General features: G+C 41.5%; 1 protein-coding gene across 3 annotated transcripts in view; it reads left to right on the forward strand.

The window, feature by feature from the left end:
* LOC120573186 (sodium/calcium exchanger 1-like) overlaps window positions 1-25,594 on the forward strand; it is a 98,968-nt gene that overhangs the window by 44,298 nt on the left and 29,076 nt on the right. For all 3 annotated transcript variants that reach the window (XM_039822726.1, XM_039822727.1, XM_039822728.1), the window contains exons 2-11: window positions 1,680-1,940; window positions 3,097-3,236; window positions 3,738-3,890; window positions 3,984-4,211; window positions 5,276-5,680; window positions 8,436-8,546; window positions 9,458-9,610; window positions 12,813-12,909; window positions 13,143-13,334; window positions 14,252-14,444. In XM_039822726.1, the coding sequence (XP_039678660.1) occupies window positions 1,760-1,940; window positions 3,097-3,236; window positions 3,738-3,890; window positions 3,984-4,211; window positions 5,276-5,680; window positions 8,436-8,546; window positions 9,458-9,610; window positions 12,813-12,909; window positions 13,143-13,334; window positions 14,252-14,444 (1,853 nt within the window). In that variant the 5' untranslated portion in view covers window positions 1,680-1,759. The remainder of the gene's footprint in view (window positions 1-1,679; window positions 1,941-3,096; window positions 3,237-3,737; window positions 3,891-3,983; window positions 4,212-5,275; window positions 5,681-8,435; window positions 8,547-9,457; window positions 9,611-12,812; window positions 12,910-13,142; window positions 13,335-14,251; window positions 14,445-25,594) is intronic.

Raw genomic sequence — 25,594 nt, forward strand, 5'->3', positions numbered from 1 at the left:
GCAGTATGGTACAGCATTTCCGGCTGGCTGCACACACACACATGCACTGGTCTATAATGGATTGTGTTTAAAGAGTCACACATTAAAGACTTGATTCAAGGCTTTTATTTCCACTAGGGAAATTCAATTTGTCCCTCTACACAACAAGCTTTAAACATGTAAATGACACAATATCAGCGCCTATTTACGTTTTACAAATTCAGCAGACACGTAGCAACATTAGCACTCATTTTAAGTCTTGTTTGTGGCCACCTGGTGATTGTAAGTCCAACATTCACTCTCCTTTTAGCCCTGTTTTTGGTCTCAACCAAAACCCGAGAGTATAGCTGCTAAATGCTCCACTATGTTTACCAGCTAGTCGCTGAATTTGTCTCTCTGCTGTTTGGTGTGCGGCAGGTAGTACACAGTGGGTTTATCCAAACTTTTTCCACTGAAAACATCTAACTGCAGCTGCTGGAAAGCTCCATGAGAGCAATGGGATGGAATCAAAACAGCTCTGGGGGATTAATTATCTGTGGGTTTGTCAATACAGACTACCCCTTTCACATTACACATAATCATTTGACCGGTTGCTCATATACAAATATGAACAATGCAGATTGAACCACCTATAACCTAAACTTAACCATTTGATTAGTAGGGCCTTTAGCTACCTGTCTGGAAGACCTGCATTCAAACTTACACTCTATTCACTGTATACTGTGTCTTTAAAAGCATAAATCAATTAATTCACCCCATTTAGTTGTAGTTATGAGGGGACATGTTAAGCTGAGAAGTTGAATACGCTGTAGAAGTGGTTTTATGTGAAAACCTCCCCACTGAACTTTGTAGTGATTGGTGTGGCAATGAGAGCCATGACTCCAGTCAGCTTTAATGTGCTCTTCCCTGAATTATTAAACCAAACGGTTGCCTTTGCTTGGATTTACATCAGCCTAGTTACATCTTTAGATCCGTTATCTGTTATCACAATTGATTCCAAGAGTTCTGTGTTCACATGTATGGGATAAAAGGCCTGGCACAAAGCTGTTTGTGTGTGAGCCAGTTTATAGCCCCTGGTAATCTGATTTCTACCACAAAGTCTAAATTGAAAAAACAATCCTAAAATTCACATTACAATTAGAGTAATGTGTGTCTGCTGTCTGGCTCTGCGCTACTAAAAAGAGCTTCCTATTGACTGTTTTACAGTCCAGATAAAAAAACAAGAGGTGATTGATTTTTTTAATTTCGGATCCAGAGGAGCTCAGGTACATCTTTGTTTTTTTTTTTACTTTATTACAGATGCTGGCTACAAGTGTTTCATCATTTACAATGTTTGTACAGACTTTATTTTAGCCTTGCTTTTATGTAATGGCCTTTCATTATTGCTTTTATTGCTTCTTCATTTCATTCTATCTGTTTTTTATCTACCATAAAGCACTTTGCAAATACCTTCTATTCAGTTCTATCAAAAATGACGAATGCTGTTACTTTAAGTCACATAAGACATAGGGTTTGGCTGACAGGCCACCTAAGCTTTTCCTCACCCGGTGCTATTAACGCCAAGTTTTACCACTTTCTACATGCTTTAATCAAAGGCACTTGAGTTGATTTAAAAGCAGCAGAAGTTTTTTTTTTGGTCCACTAAGGGGTTTGAATAACGACTCTCCTTCTGTCTCTACCCTTTTTCTGTCTACCTGAAGGATTTGGACGTCACTCCGCTCTGCCACCGACCCAGTAGAACTCAGTAGAGTCCAGCGAAGGCCCGACTGCATCAGCAGAAATGGCTCCAGCAGCCATGTCCGTGCCTCCATCCTCTCTCACCTCCCACCACCACTCCCGCCTCTCCTCACCTCTCCTCTCCTTCCTCCTCTCCGCCTTTCTCCTCCTGTCCTGTCCTGGATCGGTGCACGCAGGCTCATCTGAGGCAAACTGTTCAGCTAGCGGAGACCCCTGTCAGGAAGGTGGGTTGGTCTTATGTGTGAGAAAACTGCAGTTTCATGCATATAGAAGAAGGGATTGCCATATGATATATTTCTTACCTGAACTCTTACGGCAAGTGCAGCTTATTGAAAGGGTTGAAATGGTTGTAGTAGGGGAAAGTGTTAAGCCTCTAGTTGTCTGTGTACGAGCCATGTAAGACACTGATGTCACCAGCTGAACATGATGTTTTAGATCAGTAAAGTTGACCAGTGAAAGCCAGCGGGCCTCACACACAAAAACACAACATACAGCCAGTGACATTCAATGAATTCACTGTCCTCTTTTGTAAGAAACAAAATATGCCGAGATGCATTAAATGATATGCATTAATGCATTTATAATTTCTCCCAGTGGTAGTATCCTACAGATTTATTAGCCAGGTCTCTATTGTCTTGGTTGCACTATGCACCCCGAATGTATAAAACAGATTTTACAGAGAAAAATATAGACCATACTAACTTTATATCTAGCCACAGAGCACTCATTCACCTATCAGCTCAAACTCTGCAAGAAAGTATTCCTAAGGTGACTTACTATCATATTTTAAAATATATATTCCTATCTTTATCATATCATGCTCCACAGCGTAACCACATAGAGTTAGTGTATATTTCTCATGTGGTACCAGGACTTCTTAATTTCTAAAATAGCTTATAAATAACCTCCTGGAATTTATTGCAGTTTATTTTGCCAGCTCATTTTGTGTGACCTGTCCAGAAGCCCTGCATTAACAGGAAAGAGATGTATTTGCCAGTTGCTAATGCATAGTTTAAGTTGAACAATGTCAGCAGAATATTCATGAAGCAGGAACGCTACACCATACTAAGGTGACAGGGTTACAGCATCAGATGATTGTGCCAATTTACAGCCCTGAAGCTAGAGCACATTGACTCCATTTCAGTAAGTTTTATTTTAAAAAAATGGGACCATATGGAAAGTCTCCCACTTATTATATTCCTTAATCAGGTTGAACTGCTACTGCGCTTCTTACAAAATGCCCACAGTAGCAGACTGTACAAGATGAGAGAGGGAGAGATTAGTCAGATTATCACACACAATTTGTTGCAACTAAATATTTCTTGTGATCCTTTGCTGCAAAACTCAGTTTCATAATCTTTTTTTTGTTTAACATTTCAGGAGTGGTACTGCCTGTGTGGTACCCTCAGAACCCCTCTGTGGGGGACAAAGTGGCACGCGCCATTGTTTACTTCGTAGCACTCATCTATATGTTCCTGGGCATGAGCATTATAGCGGACCGATTCATGTCTTCTATAGAGGTAGGCAAGAGATGACCACTTATTTTACAATCCAGATGTTCCATTATTTCTCCCCATGATATTACATGCCTTCATAGTAGATTGATGCAGTTATATACAGTATGTAGTACTCATGTAAGTTGTCACCATCAGTTTGGGGGGATACAATTGATCTAATTTATTATGACATGTTTGACAGCTCTGTGGCATCTTTTTTAAATACTTAAATTGCTTTTCTTTCCTTATCACTTTCTTCTCATTTCCCTTCGGTGCCTCCTCTCCTTTTCTTTCCTTGTTTCTCGTTGCTTTTCCTTTTGCCTTTTTTTATCACCTTCCTGTCCTTTCCATTTGGTGCACCCACTTTCCTTGTCTATGTTTTTCTTTTCCATTCCTTTCCTCTCCTTGCCTTTTATTTACTTTTATTTTCTGGCCTTTTGGTCTCTCCTCTCTTCTTTTCTCCTCTCCTCTCCTCTCCTCTCCTCTCCTCTCCTCTCCTCTCCTCTCCTCTCCTCTCCTCTCAAGGTCATCACCTCCCAGGAGAAGGAAATCACCATAAAGAGGCCGAATGGTGAGACCACCACCGCCACGGTCAGGATCTGGAATGAGACCGTCTCTAATCTCACTTTAATGGCCTTGGGTTCCAGTGCCCCCGAGATACTGCTGTCAGTTATTGAGGTGAGCACAATATGAGCCGGATGGTTACACATTAGATTAACTGATACAGAATGTAATGGGAACACAGTAATCTGATTTTCACCCCACCTTTAGGTGTGTGGTCACGGTTTCAAGGCTGGCTCTCTGGGTCCCAGCACTATCGTGGGCAGCGCTGCCTTCAACATGTTCATCATCATCGCCCTGTGTGTGTACGTGGTTCCTGATGGAGAGACGCGCAAAATCAAACACCTTCGGGTGTTCTTCGTCACGGCGGCCTGGAGTATCTTCGCCTACATCTGGCTTTACCTGATACTGAGTGTCTTTTCCCCTGGAGAAGTGGAGGTGAGGATAGACAGAAATGGAAGCTGTTAAGAGAGGAACGTTTGGGGGAAAAAAAAAGAGAAAGTTGGGTAGCAGTGGTGGAGGAAGTATTCAGATCCTTTACTTACAGTAAGTAAAAGTACTAATACCGCACTGTTACAAGTGAAAGTCCTGCATTGAAAATGTCAGTTGTTAGTAAAAGTATGTAAGTATCATCAGGAAAATGGACTTAAGGTATTAAGAGTAAAAGTACTCCATGCAAAAAAATCCTCACATTTTAGAGACCGTAAACAATCCAAACAGTGTTTAAAGGAACACGCCGACTTATTGGGACTTTAGCTTATTCCCCATATCCCCCAGAGTTAGACAAGTCCATACATACCCTTCTCATCTCCGTGCGTGTTGTAACTCTGTCTGACGCCCCCAGTGCTAGCTTAGCCTAGCACAGATCCTGCAGGTAACTGGTTCCAACTAGCCTACTGCTCCAAATAAGTGACAAAATAACGCCAACATGTTCCTATTTACATGTTGTGATTTGTATAGTCACAGGGTGTACAAATAACAAGATCACATGAGACACAGCCATCATATACATGCTGGGAACTATATTCTCAGAAGGCGAAGCACTGCTACTTGACCGGAGTTATTAGCGCAACACCTGAAAAGCACCGTCTCTGCTTCTCACCACGTCTACTCAAAGCGCTTAAACATAGTACAGGAACCATTCACACACATTCATATACCGGTGGCTGAGGCTGCCGTACAAGAATACATTCAAACTCCGATGACGCAGTATCAATTTGGGGTTCCGTGTCTTGCCCAAGGACACTTCGACATGGGACTGCAGGGGCCAGGCATCAAACCACCAACTTTCTAATTGGTAGGCGACCGCTCTACCCCTGAGCTACAGCCGCCCCAAATGTAGTGGAGTACAAGTAGAAAGTGGCATGAAAAGAAAAGACTCAAGTAAAGTACAAGTACCTCAAATTTGTACAGTACTTGAGTGAATGTACTTGGTTACATTCCACCACTGTTGCGTAGGAAGGAAAAAGGAAGCCGTTAACTCTGTCTCTTCTCTCCTCTAGGTGTGGGAGGCGGTGTTGACCTTCCTCTTCTTCCCGCTCTGTGTTGTCCAGGCCTGGGTGGCCGACCGCCGCCTCCTCTTCTACAAGTACGTCCGCAAGCGTTACCGCGCTGACAAGCACCGCGGCATCATCATTGAGACGGAGGGAGGGCCGGACGGAGAGATGAGTATGGGCAGAGGCGGAGCACTGGGTCCAGGGGGGTTCACCAAGATGGACATGCTGGAGCTGGACGGACAGATGGCCTTGAATTGTCACAGCGGGATGGATGGAGGGATGATGGAAGAGGGAGGAGCCAAGGACGAGGAGGACGAGGCCAGAAGGGACATGGCGAGGACGCTGAAGGACATGAAGCAGAGGCACCCAGACAAAGACATGGAACAGCTGATTGAGATGGCTAATTATCAGGTTAGGAGGACTGTGCTTATATGTGTACATCAATTAGTTGATATCGGGTATATACTTTGAAGGAATAGCTTTGGATAGTTTTAGACATTTTGGGAAATACACTTGTTTGCTTTTTTACGGTGAGAGTTGGTTGAGAATATTGATACCACTCTCATGTTTGTGCGTTAAGTATGGAGTACTGGGAGGCAATTAGCTTAGCTTAGCATAACGACTGGAAGCAGGGGTAAACAGCTAGCCTGGCTCTATCCAAAGTTCAAAGTTCACTAATTAACATGTCTGGCAAACAGGAACAATGTGTGTGTTTATGGAAAGCTTTGTAGGAAGTTACAGGCTGTTTATTAGCAAACAGCAGCCTGGCACTGGACTGCTGTTTGGCAAAAATAGCTAATGCTGCGGCACCTAACCCCTCTAAGGCCACAAAATGTCCCTTTTTATGTTTCTATGGACCATGCAGTAAAATACTGAGCTTTATAGGTGCTAGTTGGCATATTATTGACCTTTTGGAGGAATCCAAGCGAACTGTTTCCCCTTGCTTCCAGTCTTTATGCTAAGCTAAGCTAATCACTTCCTGGCTTGAGCTCCATACTTAATACACAAACATGAAAGTGGTGTCAATCTTCTTATTTCATTTTCAGCAAATTAGTTTATTTACCTGAATGTCAAGCTACTCCAAGACATTCATTTACATTATATTTTAGTCAACAATTTATTACATCTTGAAATTACACGAATGGTATGTACCCCTGTATGAATATGAATGGATGTTACTAGTCAGCTGCTAATTATTGAAGCCCTGCATTTCTTCTACCTTGTTTGCTCCGTCTTGACTTCATCTCGACTTTGTTCCTTTTTTTTCTGCGTTTCTGAGCTAAAGATCTTGTTACATCTTAATGAATCATAACATCATGCATCACATTTCATATGCGACTCCTCTGAGGGTGACTTTGTATCGGAGATGACGCTGTGACACTTTCAGTTGTGAACAAGGTGTTTTAGGTGAGAGCAGGTAGGACAGCACACAGCTGTTACACAGAGAACATTTCAAAATGTTCCAGAGGAACTTCTGTGCTGTTTAACAAATAACATAGTTGCCTTATTTAACTAAAATGTACCCCTTTCATTCATTTCTGGTAATGCACATTTATTTATAGAAAATGGAAACCCAAATATGTGTGCATACCAAATATAAACAACATTATAAGGAAGTTAATTAAAGTGTTGACTGAGTATCAGTCTCTCTCTCTCAAACACACATAAATAGATGCAAATCTAGTTTTTCGGGACGCTCCTCATGTAATATTATGTGCTGATAAAACCACTAGTCTGCAGAGAGGAAGGTGGCGCTTGGCTTGATTGACTGCACTGTTACATGCAACCCCTCTGACATCCAGGTGATTTTTTGCCGGGTAAGTTGTATGAACATTAGAGATGTGAGCGTGAAAGTTAATCCTTGGCCTTGGAAGCTGTAGCTTGACGAAAAATTTGTAACCGAAGGTCCACTTGTTATCTATTTTTTATTTGTTTTTGCTTACAGCAGCATCTCACACATTGAGCCAAACAGCCAGTCAGATGTGGTCAACAGCTCTACGAAAAGCCAGCAAATGGACCTCGAGTTAAGATTTTTTTGGGGAATTTAGATTTAATAGATATTTATAAGCCCTTTTCCTTTTATCCTAAATTTAACTTTTGGTTAAATTTGGCATTAGTTTAGTTGAGTTTCGATCACCATAGGATGCCATAGGATTAATCGACTTGTTAATCAACTAGTCGGTTAATATGTTCTCATCCCTGGTGTGAAAAGAAAGGAGCTGCTACACACACACACGCACGCACGCACGCACGCACGACACACACACACACACACACACACACACACACACACACACACACACACACACACAGTTAAACTTTTTTTTATGAATACTGATGATCAAACTAGCACATTATGGATTTCTCTGTTGTATCCATTTTTATCCTTCAAAGTAATTTCTTGGTCTTTGTTTCTTGGTAGTGAGGGAGAGAAGGACAGGTGTTTGGCAGGCACCCTGAGGTGCACTGGGCTACTTCAAGATGTTTGTTTGCATTCAAGCCTCCCTCCCCCTGCAGCTACTCCCTCAGCCTCGTGCTGTAAATAAAAACGCTGCCCTGAAGATTAAACTCGACCAGATAAATTAAAGATTTTTTTGTAGTCAGATTGAGTCATTAAATAAAATATGTAATAGTGGTCCCCTGTGGTGGTATTTAACTTGAATTAAGTTAGGCCAGCGTGCTCAGCACACAAGATCAAGTTTTTAGGGAAACTAACAATTACAGATTCCATCATTCCAAAGAGATGCAGTGACATTTCTGGCTCGCTTCCCTTAAATTTGAGTCCACCTTTGATATAATGATCTCCACGAGTGTGAGTCAACTAATGTACTGATTTGGCAAAATCTTGACAGTTACAACTTTTTAAAGCATGGGCGAAGTTCCAACGTCACGAACAGCAGGATCTAAAGTGCAGGATCTGGGTCCAAACCTCAAAAGTGTCCTTAAGTGAATTTGTAGCTGACCTTCGACCTCAAATCTCCCTGCGGAGACGTAAAAAGAATTTCCCAAGAGAGATCCACTGCTTACCCTTTAAATTACAGCTGTCAGTTTAAAATTGGAAGCTTTTTCTAAAAGGAAGACTAACAAAAACAAACTGAATTATACTGTAGATTAAAATGTTACAATCGATAGATCAGTTTGTTAATTGATTGGTTTTGCTGATCAGGTCCTGATGCAGCAGCAGAAGAGCAGAGCGTTTTACCGTATCCAGGCAACCAGGATGATGATTGGAGCTGGCAACATCCTCAAGAAGCACGCTGCTGACCAGGCTCGCAAGGTAAGACGCACATCTCCCCTATCACCCAGTGTTACTCAAGAAGTGTAATATGTTACTCTTTACTTATTACGCCTTAAGGAGCTGGCAGGCTGTGCATTTCTTTTGGGGCGATGGGCCGCAAAAGTAATATAGTAATATAACGAGTAACGTAAATAATTACTTTTGATGCTTTTGATGTTCATTCTACATTATTGGAACAATAATGAACCTTAAAAGGAGGAGTCAACTATCAGCCAAACTGCAGAGCTGCAGACATCTTCATTCAGGCTGTTACTGTATGTTACGAAGATTATCGCACATTTACATAGGCCTATTAAGTTTTCTTGTCAAGTTTCACTTAGGCTTACGTTATGAGAAGGACCTGGCAGTGGCGACGCAGCTTCCCATCACCATAGTAACTCGCTGTGCCTGCGTGCACAAGGCGAGAGAGGAGAGGGACGCTGCTCTGCTCTGCTCTGCTCACAGTGACATGTTGGATGTCATCGAGGTTCCCAAACGGATCAAAGCCTTTATATAATGACAATACTTCCAGCTGTTGAATTTACTCCTCTCTCCGTCATCCTTCGTTTAGCTTTTTGGCTAGTAGCCGACGTGATGTGACCTTGGCCTGGCCCTGACCTGCCGCGCGCTAAATTAAGACAAGCGCACACGTCACGTCATCATATCAGAAAGCCTACCTGGGATAAAAAACAAATCACGGGTAACACAGCTTCACATGGATTAGTAACTCTAATATAATTACTTGAAATTGTAATCCCTTATACTACCCGTTACTGTGGAAAGTAATAATATTACAGTAATATATTACTAATTAATGCGTTACTGCCAAACACTGTTATCACCATTATTCAAAGTTAAACACACCGCGCCTGATTCTGACCTGACTTTTTCCCTGTTTTTTTCCCCCCTAGGTGGTGAGCAGCAATGAGACCCAGGCTCAGGAGGACGACCCTCACACCATCAAGATGGAGTTTGAACCCCCTTTGTACCAGTGCTTTGAAAACTGTGGCTCCTTGAAACTGACCGTTGCCAGACACGGAGGAGACTCTGGAGTTACTGTCAAGGTATGTTTGTGTGCGATATTAATGCAAGACAGTGGGATTGTTCAGAAGGATAAGACCAAGTGTATTTAAAAGTGTGTGTGTTTGTGTGTGTGTGAGGGAGGGAGGGAGAGAAGCCAAAAGACTCTCAGACAGACAAAAGCAGACACCACAGATACAAATCTCCTCTGAACCGATATCACTCACATCTTTGTCAGTTTTCCTTGTCTTGGTCTGATGTTTCTCATAACATGTTCTCACCTCTAGAGAGCTTTCTTGTTCTCTTAATGGTCAGATGCTAGAAGTGGGTGACAGAGGAGAGCTGGGAGGAACAATACCATGTCAGCTCAGGTTTTAACTAAAAAAAACAAAACATATCCTTTTGCAAAGTCTCTTTGATTTTGGGCTTAACGCTGGCTTCATAATCCGAAAAAGAGGTTTTCTTTCAGGTCTCCCATAGGGAGTCTGTGTCAGTGGAATGAGACCTGATCTGCTTGTTAGTACTACAGGGTTTTTGCAAGGCTGTGTCTCCTCTATGAAACTATGATGCAACATTAGTGCTGTCTGTAGAGGTAGGCTGATGGCATGGCCTCAGTCTGCCGTCTACTGAAGGCTGATTTTGTGAAGTGAAGTGGCCTATTTAGCCCACACGCAGGCTCTTAAGACACATTGTCAGAGCAGCGCTTTACAGATGAAGAAAAGAGGCTACTTGAACCCTACCCGATGACGCACTTGCTGAGACGTTCAAAAGCTACAAGAATCTGTATAAGCTGCAGTCTTAACCTTTTTGAATAAACAGTACACGAAAAGTTTAAAGAATTGTTTTTGTTTAAACATTTGATACATATAATGGAATGGCTAGCTACACTACAAACTTAAAGCTGCATTGACTGATTTGTTTTTGCAGTTTGGGGAGCCGTGGAAAGAAGCTGTAAACACAACACTGACATCACCTTTTATGCTAAAATGGCTAACTTGTTAACAAACGGTTAACATCCAGTTAGTCTATATCCACGACCTTCCACTTCCGGGCTTGCTCATGTTCTGCGGGATATTCCGCCACTCTTTTCGGATGTACCGTTACCTTCCACTTCCTTTGTGTTGTAATTCTAAACTCCGGTGGAGTTCTGAGGACTATGGTTAACTGCTCCTCAGATCTCTGCAGGGTAAATCCAGACAGCTAGCTAGACTATCTGTCCAATCTGAGTTTTCTGTTGCACGACTAAAACAACTTTTGAACGTACACACGTTCCACCAAAACAAGTTCCTTCCCGAGGCTGTTATGCAGAGGCACCGTGGCTCCGCTCGGTGTTTAGCACCGCCCAAGACGATTGTGATTGGTTTAAAGAAATGCCAATAAACCGGAGCACGTTTTTCTCCCATCCCGGAATGCTGTGTGGACAAACCAGACCCTCCTCCGCAGCACTGTGGAGAAACATGCTTATCTACACGTCCAGCACATACGAAGAAACATTAGCTTTCATCATTTGGAATGGTGTTTGTATCCACCTGATGAATGTAAGTCAAATATTCACTCTCCGTTTAGCTTTGTTTTGCACTCCAATAACTTCTGATATAACTTCTGAAAGATATTTGTCTCTTTAGCAGCTAGATGCACCACTAGCTAGTCGCTAACTGTGTCTTTCTGCCATTTGGTGCTGAGCAGGTAGTGTACATGTACAGTGGATTTTAAGAGCTTTTTAGTTGACAACTGCCTACTGTGTCTGAAAACAGCACAGATAAGAGCAGTTAGAGTGTGTGTGTATGCAGAGCAATATGGAGAGAGGCTCTAGTATGTACTGTGAAGATGAAGGGGGCAGTAGACTGGGACATTTTCCTGCTAAGAATAGATGGATGGCAATATGTATATATATTTATATATATATTTTTTTATTTTATTTTATTTTATCCATCTCTGTTACTGACATGATTGCAAAATGTATAACTTGTGTTTCTGCTGATAAAAACCAATAAAAATTGTTACAAAAAAAAAGGGCAGTTAGAGTGAACCAAAGCAGTGAAGTTGTGGGCCGAAAACCAAAACAATAAGCTAAATGCTAAAATAATCTCTAGAGCTGAATTGAACAGCGCATGATAATTCACTCTGGGTTCGTCAGTATGGAGAACAACTTTCACATAATTTAAGCCGTTAAAAAAAAAGACATTGATTGTAGCAGCTTTAAGTTGGCTAGATTATGTATATGGTAAGACAATTTATGGGAAACCAAATTCCTGCTATACCATCCATACCTTAAGAAAACATATTCCAAGCAGATGTGTTCCCCACATACAGTTTGCTCATGTGCTGTATTATAGAAATTAATTAGGTGTCATAATGGAGGCATCTACAATGTGATAATTAACTTAAACCTACAGTGATACAGTTCTTAAAGCCAAGCTATATTAATGGCTCACAGGTTGTCCGTATATATATATATATATATATATATATATATATATATATATATATATATATATATATATATATATATATATATATATATACATAAACATAAACCTTATAGGCAATTTAACATGTTTCTGTTTTTATAATCACATTAAGATAAAAATTGTATATGTGTAAACTATTATAAATCCACAGTATACAGACGTCCCAGCAGTGTCCGCTATTGTCATGGATGCATTTAAATAAAAGCTCAGAGTTGTGACACTTACACGTTTTGTATCGACAGCGAAAAATAGAGCAGAGTCGAGAGAATGACTACAAAAGCACCACCATCACTGATTCACTGATTCAGCTTTTCCTACAGACATTATTTTAAAGTACTCTGAGTTTTTTTTTATTTAACAGCCGGCACAATCTGATCCCTGTTATCTGATTCTAAAAAAAATGAGGGTACATTTGTAAGCCTCTGTATAGGATGGAGAGAGTTAATAAACAGGTCAGATGGAGAGAGGACGGAGAGAATGGAGAGGATACCGGGAAAGTTTTGTTGTACTATCTTCAAAGTCTTTGTTATGATACTGTGGCTGACCAGAGGGCTCAGTTTAATGAAGCAGCTTCTCTTGTTTTCTCTCACCCTCTGTTCACATCTCCCTATCTCCCTCTCCTCCTCTGTTCTCTGTGTTCTGCCTCTTCCTTTGTGTTTATCTGCCCTTTTCATATCTGTTCTCTCCTGTTTCATCTTTTAACGGCTCTTTTTTCGCTCTCTCCTCCCCTCGTCTCACCCCGCTTCCCATCTCCCTGTAATCCTGTCTCCCCCAGGTGGATTATCGCACCGAGGACGGCACAGCAAACGCAGGTTCGGATTATGAGTTTGCAGAGGGAACACTGCTGTTTAAGCCAGGAGAGACCCTCAAAGGTAAAAAGAAATAACAGTGGCAGCTATAATTTATGGCATATTTTCAAAAAACATGTCACTGAGGCTGAGGCTCAAATAACGGAGGTCATCTGCGGCACTTTAGGCAACTTTTTCCACATGGCTTCCATAAAAATACGATTTTAAGGTTTATTATTGAAATAGTTCAGCATAAAGAGGAGTACCGTGAACTATTCTGTACCAAAATCAACCTTAAATGACAATTCTTTTACCAGAGATCACAGTCGGAGTGATTGATGACGACATCTTTGAGGAGGATGAGTATTTCTACGTTCACCTCAGTAACCCTCGAGTGGTTGGTTATCCTGAGATTGGCACCGCCCCGCTGGATGCCAGTGCCACCCCCAAAGCCGTGCTGGGTGACAACCACACAGCCACAGTGACCATCTACGATGATGATCACGCAGGTAACAGGAGTGGTCTAACTTAATGTAACTACTGATACACAACACATTTGGTTTCGTAGCAATGCATTGTGGGGTTAAGGAGATTCATTGCAAACCGCTGTAAAATAGTACTACTTTTTCGTATTTTATTCCGTTTTGTGATATCCATTGTATTTGATGTTGTTGGGTAACAGTTTAAATGTTTAATACCAACAAGCAAATTGCAAAAATTCGTTAGAAAATAAACCCTGCAACATGGGCTTTAAAGCCAAACGGAAATTTAAATCCTCCTCACTTTCTAAGTGAATGTTCATTTCATTTAGTCTTTAACCTTCTATGCAAGATTGAACAGATACAGAAAACTTTATTATACCCCAAGGGGCAATTCATTTTTACAGTCTATCCCATCCATGTCATAAATACGTACAAAAGTAACGACTACAATCAGCATCCACATCAACATAAACATCCCAGTGACACCAAGAGCATAGATCAATGATTTGTGTTCAGTAGCCTGAACATGCGAAAGCAGACAAAAATAGATGTTAAGAACAGGTTTTGATAGAAATGTCTGCCCCCCACCAGCGTAACGTTGAATCCACATGGGTCCCAGGATATCCTCAAAAAGGTATCACAAAGAGTCCCAGTTTTCAGTTACAGGAGATTGATAACATCCAAAGAGAATTAAAGTGAGGGAGGCTGAGTGGAGAGTGGGCTTTTACCTGACGCTTATTATGTTTTATCTAGATAGAGTGGGTGGTAATCTATTATCCCTTCCACTATATATATATATATATATATATATATATATATATATATATATATGGTACACACATTGGAGAGCACGTAAGTGAGTGAGAGCGTAGGTGTTTATCAACCTCATCTTTCACCTCTTTCTCCCCTGTGAAATAATGCACCTTTTTTCCTTTCTTTCTCAGGCATCTTTACCTTTGAGACGGCCAGTCAGAAGGTCAGTGAGAGCGTAGGTGTGATGGAGGTGAAAGTGCTCAGGACTTCGGGGGCCCGAGGCCTGGTAGCCGTTCCCTACCGAACCGTGGATGCCAGCGCTAGGGCAGGGGAGGACTACGAACTGGCCGCTGGCAAGCTGGAGTTTCAGAATGACGAGACCATGTAAGTACAAACATGGTGTCAGTAACTCTTATTTAACCCGCTTTACCACACCGTTTTTATGCACACTTGAAATCTGTAAATTAGTGAAAGATGCTGCAGTTCTCGGTTGACAAATTGCCCAATATCTAAAAAAAAACTGTATATTTCTTTAATTCATCAGAAAGATGTTGAGTTGCACTTAAAGGTGACTGACATATTTTTGGATTGCCAATGACACATTACTCTTTCTCTGTTTCCTTTCTGTGTGATTGATTCCCATTCAGAAATGGCTGCTTGGTTTAATTGAGTGTTAAACATGCATTCACACCATAAATAGCTCTATTAGGCTGATAACAGCATAATAATACCACTCTTCAAGGTAGGCTACTCTGCATATTCCTCACACGCGAACGTGCACAGACACAAACACACACACACACACACATGCACACACGTGCACACACGCACAAAATTGCTCTTGTGTCCTAAGGCACCTGCATTTTTAATATGCTGATGTTAGCAGTGTTAAATTGACCAATACATAAAGCAGTCGGGAATGCAGTTTCCTCAGTGCCTCCTGGGGCCTGTAAAGCAAGTACTCAGTGTTTGAGTGTGTGTGTGTGTGAGAGTGTGTGTGTGGTTTTGTGCCTTTATGAGGACCGATATGAAGGTTGCCACAGGGATAGTCAATGCATTTATCTCAATGAGTGTCCTCAAATGTGTTGATACAAATGTGTGTGTGGTTTTGTGTCTATGGGGGGGCAAATGTTGGCAAGGCCATTCAAAAGCTGTTCATCTGTTGCTTGCACCCGTAGAGTTGTGTGTGTGTGTGTGTGTGTGTGTGTGTGTGTGTGTGTGTGTGTGTGTGTGTGTGTGTGTGTGTGTGTGTGTGTGTGTGTGTGTGTGTGTCTGTCTGTCTGTCTGTGTGTGTGTCATTGTGTGTGTGCTCTTGAACTTCTATCCTTCTAAGGACCTATTTTAGTTTTAGGCCTTGTGAGTGAGGACATTTTTGTCTTCGAAGAGCAGTTTGAGCTTTGAAGGTCCCATGGCATGAAAATTTCACTTTATGAGTTTTTTTTAACATTAATATGCGTTCCCCCAACCTGCCTATGGTCCTCCAGTGGCTAGAAATGGTGATAGGTGTAAACCGAGCCCTGGGTATCCTGCTCTGCCTTTGAGAAAATGAAAGCTCAGATGGGCCCATCTGGAATCTTGTGAGGTCACAAGGAGCAAGATTACCTCTCCTTTCTCTGCTTTGCCCGCCCAATGAGAGAGAGACCTTGCCCCCCCTCTCTCCTCCTCAATAGCATTTAAAGCTACAGACACAGAAATGGCACTTCCTAAGGAAAGCTCATTGTGGGACTGGCTCTAGTGGCTGTAATTCTGCACCAAGACTGAATTTCGGAAAAGAGACTTCAGATACAGTATTAGGGGACCACTAAGGCCTATATAAAAGCATCCAAAAAGCAGCATGTCATGGGACCTTTAAGACTTTGGCTTGCAGGTTAAGATTAGAGCTACATGTAGGCTATGGTTAAGGGCTGGGGTTATGCATGTACTGTAGTTGTGACCAAAGCTTCGGGCTAGTTAATGTACGATGTCAATGAGGGTCCTCACAAGTATAGGAATGCAAGTGTGTGCGTATGTGTTTGTGCGTGTTCGTGTAGGACCATAATTTACAAATGAACAAGAAGCTTGTATCAGCCAGCTTCTACGTATAAGCATCACTTCAAGGGCAGAGTGTGTTTGCCTGTGTGTGTGTGTGTGTGTGTGTGTTTGTGTGAAATGATGTACCATCAGTGATGCAATCTGCTGCTTATAAAGCTAGTGAGGTTAAGAAGGGTTGAGAGAGGAGTGAGGGGGAGCTAGATACATTAGAGATTTACTGTGTGTCCTCTGGTTGCTCAGTAATAGTCTGTTGTTGGTGTGTCAGTACAGAAACTAAACAGAAGGCGGATATCAATGGAGTTAAGATACTGTTGGTGTGTTTGGTACAAGAGGATTACAGAGATCAGTGGGTCCAGTTTCTTTTATCCTGAAGAGATTGTAACTGTGTGGGTCAAGAGTAAATAATAAGCAACAATAAGCATCTTCCTCCACTGGATGGGGACTAACACAGCAGGGCTTGTATTTATGAAGCATTTGAAAATCATCTTGATAAGGACACTATGCACACTTTTAGCAAGCAGTATGCATTAATCACAATGCAGTGTTTCTCCTCTAATTGTACAGGCCTGGGAACCCCTACCAGGCAAAAAAAAAAATGTAATACAAATTTGTAATGCCACAAATAACTCCAAATATCCATTGTGTTTCCCCTAACTTGCCTAATTTGTTTTTAAATTAAACATCTCTTTAGATCAATGTGCTCTCTCAGCAGAAGTAAGGTCAGAGATGCTTTGGCATTACTGTACAGTCATGTTTCTTGCTCTTTTTAAAGGCTTTTTGAGAAGATGGACCAACCAGAACAAAAACCAGTGCAAACTGGATGTGCGCTCTCACAATTCCTTCCACCTCCATACTTTTTCATGTCTTCTCCAGCTGCTACCCCTTTCTGTGTGTTTTCTCTCCTTTTTTCATCATTGTGCCTTTGAGCCCCTTGTCAGAAATGTCCCAGTAATGCAAACCTGCTTTTATCCGCTGCACTCGTTTGTGTCTTTCCTCCCTCCACCTCCCCTTTCTCTCTCTTATACATTCCTTCTCTTCATTGACCTTGGATTTGCTCTGGATAGCCATTTTCTTTCTTTCTTTCTTTCTTTCTTTCTTTCTTTCTTTCTTTCTTTCTTTCTTTCTTTCTTTCTCTTGTTTTCGTCTCTGTCAGGCTTTCTTTAACATCTCTCCCCCTTTCTCCCATCCCCATTTTTTTATTTTCTTCCACGTTTTGTCGTCCCCCTCATCTCCTCCTCTTTCCTTCCCTTTCTTCCTCCTTCTCCTGTCCCTTTTTCCTCCTTGTCTCTTCATTTGCATCTCTCCTTTTTTTTTTTTTTTTTTTTTATTTTTTTTTCTTCCCTTTTTCCTTTTTTTCCTTCCTCCTTGCCTTACCTGACACCCTTATCTTGCTCCTCTCTCTCCCTCTCTTTTTTTTCAGCTCTTCTTTTCTCTTCGCTCCACCTCCTCCTCCCTTATTTTATCCCTCTCCTCATTCTCTCCATCCATCTATCTCTGTCTAACCCTTTACTCCGAGAAAAGGGACTTAACTGCCAAGGCAATTTAGCTGGATCACAACCCCGACATAACTCACCATCCACACCTCCCTGCGTTCTCTCTCGTCCCTCCTACACCGTCTTCCTTCAAGCTGCATAATTGTGTTGTTTACCGCTTTTTTCTATTTCCTGCATTTAAGCAACGCCCCACATTAATCTGTCAGTTTTCTTGTTTATCCTGTCTGTTGGAATGATATTTCTGAAAAGTTTGGGAAAAGAGTAAAGTGGTAAAAGTCGGTAGATGGATCACAGGAAGGGGGGGGGGGGGTAAGAAGGGCTGAGCTAGCTGCTGCTTAAAATTCTTAGGGAAAATCTAAAAGGCAGTGGAGCTGAACTGACAAGAGGAGAGGAAAATGAAATGAAGACAAGAGAAAGAGAAGGGGGCTTTAGCTCAAATTCATGAGCTCTAAAGAAAATTCCCCTTTCTCTTGCTTCCTCTAATCAGAGGTCACAGGTCAGGTTTCAGCTGAGTGCTCTCTGGGGCTGACAGGAATTCTTGCTCATTTATAGCCCAGCAGGGTGGATGTGTTTAAAGGGGCACTCCACCAAGTTTACCCATAATGTCATTAAGAGCACTACTCAGCCTGTGAAAACAAGTGCTTAACGTCTTCTGTGGCTCTGAAGGAGTTTTGTCAAGTCAGAGGACATAACCTCTGATGATGTCATAATGATGTCATCAGGGTTATTTCAGCTTGGAGACTACACATTTCTAACAGAAAGCCTGCGTTAAACTGGGGCCATGCTGTTTGAAAGATGTGGGCATTTACCACGGACTACGTAACGGAAGCTGCTATCATGTTGAATTATGGGCAATCTGGTACCCAGCGTTTTTGGAGCTTGACCCATACTATTGACTAAAAAGAAGGATATTTCAATATTTGCTACTTTGACGATCCGTTTTTTTTTCCCTCCAACTTTATGGAAGCGGGACATTCATTTGCTGGAGGACCCATGTTTCAAAGGGTAATTTCAGGCTCCTTGCCAACCAAGAGGCCAACCTGCCATCCAAATCATAGGGAAAATAGTGCAGCAACACAGAATAAGTGAGGAAAACAAATGTAGTGTGCAAATGTCTTAATAGCAGTGGAAATTCATTCCCACAGAGAGAATGTGTTTCCACATGCAATCCTTTACTACTCACAGAGGGAAAAGGGGGTAGATCAAGAAGGATGACTTCATTTCATGACTTAGTAATGAACTGAGGACAGAAGTGATGGAGAATGGGAGTGAAAGAATGACGTGGGTATGTAAGTATCGTCAGTATGTTGTTCTCTCACTTGAGTGGAATTAATTACAGTGGTAAGTCACACACGCATACATTGAATCTATTTTGACTCACATTATGCACATGAAGGAATTCATTAATTCTCTCTTTGTTCAGCCAATGAATGCTTCTTGTATTTATCCCTCTCTTCACCAACTGAACCTAAGAGTCTGTCCTGGTTGTTTCTCATTCTCTATCTGTCTGCAGCTCTCTCTGTCTTGTTCTTTCAGAAGGCATGTGTGTGCAGAAGTCAAAGGCAAAGTTAAAAGTGTGTGTGTGTGTGTGTGTGTGTGTGTGTGTGTGTGTGTGTGTGTGTGTGTGTGTGTGTGTGTGTGTGTGTGTGTGTGTGTGTGTGGCTCAGCAGGGCCTGTTTATTCTTAGCCTTCCTCTGACCTACAACAGAGCACAGAGTCACAGCCAAGACACAGACAACGGTGTGTGTACATGACTGTGTGTGGGGTCCTCTCCCCTGGCTGCACATTCTAAATTTCAAACAGGTGTCGCCACCAAACTGTGCTGAGGCCTGTTCAATGACTGCTTTGCCTTGTGTGTGTGTGTGTGTGTGTGCATGCATTCAATTTACATAGCAAACCACCTCCAACATTTTTTGCTTGGATACAGTTATTTCAAAGTCCTAAAACATTTCAATAAATCACCTTGCAAATGAAACTTTATTTAACCTTTAATGTGTTCCTAAAATTTCATTTCAGGATACATTTTCCATACTTACAGTACCATATTTAAACCTTCCCTTTAGTTACCGTTGCTTCGCCTGTCAAGCCTATTCTACAAGCTACAAGCTATTCAGTTTACAATAATAACAGTAGGTGGTACCCTCACGGTTCATTGAAACTTTTAAAACGATGGATCCTTGATTTCAGACAAAGATAGACAAAAGCAGGCTTCGCATTTCTAGCCAGATTTGATCAAGTAAAGCTACCTAGTTAATTAAACTAGCTCCATACATTGGTGTTAAGATGGCAAATCTTGTATAAGGGGTCCAAAATCTGCTCTTGATGACTACAAACATACTATTGTGCTAAAAGTTGGAGGCTAAAGTTGCTTGAGGACTATCCAATGTGTTTGGAGAATGTAACGCCATCTCAGGTAAAGATTTGCTGGGGTTGCCAGAGTGCATCTTCACTAAATGAAATGAAGAGCAAGAGGAAGCCGCTAATGTAATGTAATGTAACCTGTAACCCCACAAACTAATGCAGTTAGTTAATTATGTGCTTTTTGGCCTCGGAAGGGATGCTTTACTGCTGTAGGTAGTAAGCCAGACATGCTACAAGGTTTGCACAAACAGAAAAACACACTGTGTAATCCATTCCTTCCACTTGCTCTTGTGCTTTTAGAAAGGCAAATACTGTAAAAAGTCACCACTAAATGCAGAGTATTGCTCTTGGTACGGTTACTAAGCTATGATTGGACAAGCTCTTTTCTAGTGAGGGTTTGGGTGAATTAATTTGGTGGAAATCTCATCATGCATCACAGACAACAACACAATTCAACTGGATACCTTTCCTCCACCCCAAATTGAGACTAAATCTGTTATTGTTGTTTCCAATGTGAATAAGAACCCCCTGAAGTGCACCAGCCGCATTTAACAACATTGAGTTGTTACAGTAATCCCAGCGTCCTGCTGTGTGTTAACGAAGCCCAAACACAACTTCTTAGTGTTTTTGACAAAGCTGTCAGATGAGCTGTGATCATGTATTAGCTGCTGGTGAAGTAGAAGTCAGCTTGTAAGTTTTTAAAAACACATTCTCCCTTTGGCGAGATGCTTCTTGGAATTAGAAGAGAGACGGAGCAAATAAGAGGAAAGTGAGAATGTGAGTGTGTGTGTGTGTGTGTGTGTTTTTGAGAGTGGGTGGGTGTTTGTGTGTGTCACAGTGCTTGTAACGTGTTTGATATTTGCAACCTGTTTCTCCGTCTGTCACCAAAGTAGGGTGACTAACCCAAAGCTGTTCCCAAAATAAAACATTCTTTGAACTCCAAATTTGAACGCTGCATATGTGCGTCTAGTGTGCGTTAGAGTGTGTATCGTTCTGTGCACAAACATACAGATGCATTAGAGTGTGTGTGTGTGTGTGTGTGTGTGTGTGTGTGTGTGTGTGTGTGTGAGACTCGTGTGTAAGTGGTTTCCTGTATTTCCTCACAGCCATGTTTGTTGCTCATATACTGTAGCCAGTGTCATACCATCTTTTCCTCTTAGCCCCCCCCACCACACACACACACACACACACACACACACACACACACACACACACACTAATGCATCTTTAAGCATTCTCCAGACAATCAGCTCGCCTGCACATTGTGCCCTTCATGCTTATCAGCTCGCTGCTTAATAAACTGTTTATCGCCATATTGAGATTAAACTGGTTTCAGACAGCAGCTATGATGTTATTCTTCAATGTCATTGTGTCAAAAAGTCTCAGCATGTGTAGTATGCATCATGGTACAATGAACCAATCATAGAGTAGAAAACATATATGACGCTAGAAACATGTTATTATAAGGTAGTTTGCATGCTGTTTTGCATGAATCTCACACGTTAAAACTGTCGAGCGGTGGGTTGATATTTGTCACAAACACAGCATGCACTCTGGTTGGTTAGTATCCGTACTGCTTCCTGCTGGGGATATTTATGCAGCAGAGTATTAGAAAATATCCAGCCTAAAACCCTTTATCACGGTTCAAAACCGCCTCTGGGAATATATCTTGAAATTCAGTTGTTTATATATATATATATATATAAGTTATATTTCCAAAGATAACTGGACAGACATTTTTAGCCATACTAGCAGCATGGCTCTAGGGAGGGCAATGTCAGGCAGTCAGTGGGTGGTCCACCACTATGGTCCAAACTGAAATGTCTCAACAACTTTTGGATAAATCACCATGACAATTTGTACAGGCGTTCATGGTCCCTTTAGGATTAATATTATGAGAATGACAACAGACATTTTCTAGATCACTTCTAGATATTTTAAGTTTGATTGCAGAAGTTATGTTTGGTTGACATGTGTATGTGAGTATGTTTGTAATCCTCTTCAAACCCAGACTTTAATGCATTATAGATGTTGTTGCTATTTCTTAGAGAAAGAGTAGTCTCTTCTTATTGTTTTTAATTCAAAGTAAACATTATATAAGGTATTATTAATCCATCTGACGTTTCAGTTGTACAATTCAAGCATTTGTTTAGGGAACCTTAAACATCAGTTACACCTTTTCTATCAATCACGTGGAAAATTCATCAATAAATCTACTCCTACTACTAGACTAGTACTTGAGACTACAGTACAGTACAAACAGGACTATGTGAGCTTCACATAACATTAAACAGTAGGCACGTACTGTATTTACTGTGCATTCCAGGACAGTTTTCACTCCCGGCAGTTGCATTGCATTCTGTTCTCTTTTTTTCCTACACCCCCCACATCCCTTCAGGTTCAAATAGCAGCCTGCTAATGGGCAGATAAACACTTTCAACTCCCCTCTCCTTTCTCTGCCTTTCTCCATATCCTCTTTTCTCTCCTTTTGACTGTCAGGATTCCTCCGTCTCTATAAGGATGAAAGTTGTTTTTTTCTTTTCTTCTTTCCCCGTTTGTTGCCTTAGCAACTTTTCATCCTCCCATTGTAAGCACAACAACAAGGAGATGACGGAAAAATAGAAAGAAAGATAAAGAACAAAAGGGAGAAATTGTGGGACTAGAAAAGGGAGCTTGGTTGTTTTTTGATTTGCCATTTTCTTCAAAGGATTCGTTTTTATCCTGTCATGTGTCATATTAAAAAATTTGATTACTCTGCCAATTTGTCCTCTCCTCCCATTTTCTCTCTCATTGATTTTATGTCTAACATTTATTGTCAGCACTGTGAGCGTGTATGCCTTCATGTGTGAGATACACGTCCATTGTTTGTTCCTTAATTTGTAAATGAATACATCCTTTGGCCAACTGGATTATGGAGATTAAAGAGTCAAATCACATTTCAGCATGGTCATGGTCTGCCTGACGGAGAGAAAGACTGAGGTCAGGAAGAGATAAAGACGGGCTGAATGATCGAGTCAGAGAGCAAAACTAAAGATGAAGGAGAGAGAAGAAGAAAAAAATAGAGGCGCGATAGAGAGCACACTTGCGTTTATCCTCCCATTTCCTTTTCTTCTGTTTCTCCTCCTTCTCCATGCTTCTTGACTCTTTTTCTCCCTCTGCCCTTCCTCTTCCACCCCTCTCTTTCTCTTCATCCTCTCTAATGTCAGAGCAGTCAAAGTTAAGTAGCTTAAGTCAACATCTTTAACAACTTTAGACGCTTTCTCCGTGTGTGTGCATCCGTTTCTCTCCATGTGTGCGAGCCTGTGTGTATTATCTTTCAGCTGTGTATTGAAATCGATGTGGCATCAGCCGGCTGTTGTTTACCCATTGATGTTTTCCGCTGTACTACAGTAATTCGTCTGACAGTGCCTCACACACACAGCCACAGAGCACCGCTGGCTTTTTCTAAACACAGTGTTAATCCCTGCCTCTGGCTCCTCTCTCTCGTCTTTGTCTTGCAGTGCTGCTGTTAAACAGTAGAGGAATCTATTGATTTGTGGGTCTACGTAAGATGAAGACAACAACCTGAAAGTTAAAGTTGCTGTTAAGGATTTTACAGTAGTGCTTTAGACCGGTATATAGAAAGGTAGGATGTTGCGATAATGAAATAATAACAGCTTTTCAATGAAACAGCTTTGACTTTGAAATGCTAACCCTACTGCTGCCTCGGTCTGTGTCTGGCTGTCTGCTTTTTTTCCCCTTGTTGTTGTTTCCTCTTTCCCTCCATGCCTCTGTCTCTTTGTTATAGCATTCTGCCATTTAGCATCCCTGTCTCTGCTCTGTCTTTCTGTGTCTCTCGTTTTGTACTTCTTAGCCCTGCATCTTGCGCTGTTTTTTTAAATTTTTTTTTAGCATTGCTGTCCCAGTAATTTTCTCTGCCAAGCATACACACACCCTATGGTCAGAGTCCAGCGGCCACACGCACACTTACATGCACACACTGACTTGCCAACGCATGTCTGTGATCAACCCCCTGTGGCCTGCACACACCCTGTAATCACTGCTCAGAGACCCACCGTGAGCTGCGGCAACAGCCTGCCCTTCCATGCCCATGATTAGAGTTTCAACAGGGGGATAGAGACACCCTCTATACCCCCCTCCTCCACCCTCTTCCCATCTGCCCTGGGCCTCCTGGCTCCACTGGCCCCCATTCTGCCACGCCGAGACCACATTAAAGGCCTCAGTGCTGGATTCACAGACCAACAAGACTGGGGCAGAAGCTCCAGGGTGGGTCAGCTGGGATGTTTCCTTTATTTAGTTTGACTGCAAGTTTGCCCACAGTTTTTAAACACTTCCTTAGAAGACTGAAATAACCACTTGGAGTATGGACGGCTCTTATATATAATTTATCAAATTCATTATAGAGGGCATAGAGAGATTATTCCTATGAACAAACAAGGCCATGTTTGCATTGAGTGGTAGCCTTTGTTTGACACTACTGCTCTTTTTTTTTCTTTTAAAGACTAGGTTTCCCATAACCCCACTGCATCCTCTGTGTTTTATGTGTCTTTTTTGCCTAGTGGAGAGGATAAACATGAGGGAGGTTTCTTCAGTAGTTCTTCACTACTTCTACCATCTGCCATTGAAAAAGGCTGGAAGTTTAAGCTAGTTTTGTGCTGGAAGAATAGTGCCACCTTTCTTATTTCTGCCTCAAAGCAACCAGGAGGTACACCATGTAATATGCAGTGCAGAGGCTAATCCTTAACTGTGCAATGTATTCTACACAACTAACGATTCTTAACCTTATCAATTAATCTGCCACGTATTCTTACAATTTATTAATTCATTATTACACTAAACACTAATTAATAAATCGACAAATGAGTCGCTGAAAAGATTGTAAGACTCAAATCCTTGCAGCCTACTCTGTTAGTCAAAGAGGAAGCTATCAGGACCATGGATAGCGCTCTGATGGTCAAAGTGCTGAAACGTGAAAACAAGCATCAGAGCCTGAGTGCAGAGGAGCTGTCTGTTTCACTGTGGTGCTGAAATGACCCCTGACTTTAACAAAAGGCATTTTTTGGGGCAATAACCTCGCGAGTGCACTGCTATTTGTTATAAAAGGCTATGGATCATAGTAAAATGAATCCTATAGCACACAATGAGACAGAAGGGAGCTGCAATATTTAACAAAAAACAACACCATGTCCTCAAAACTGCCCAGCTACACACATAAACTTCTGCATAAACCCCGTCAAATTATGATTTCACAGCACACCAAACAGCCATATTGATCTATAATATAACATTTTAAAGCGGCATCTATAACACTTTAACCAAATAGAGGGCAGAGGGCATTGTTCAATTAAATTAGAGCATTGACCTCTGTTTGTGCATGATTGAATACTGCTCTAATGTCAGTGTCAAACTAATGAAGTGAAATGATAATGAATCCTCAGACTGTCTGTTGCTGGCAGGGATTACCAAACTTTTATCCAGTGTACAAATTTTATAACAAATAAGAGAAATATTATGATTGCAAAAAGTGGTGAATATAGTCCAACCATTTAAAATGTTATCACTCCATTGAATGGGTGTTATGTAAGGGTTAATGCCCGACGAGGTGTCCATTGTCAGGTATTAATGGACGACGGTGAGGCGTGAACCATC

Source organism: Perca fluviatilis, chromosome 14 (genome assembly GCF_010015445.1).
Source record: "Perca fluviatilis chromosome 14, GENO_Pfluv_1.0, whole genome shotgun sequence".
Lineage (NCBI taxonomy): Eukaryota > Metazoa > Chordata > Actinopteri > Perciformes > Percidae > Perca > Perca fluviatilis.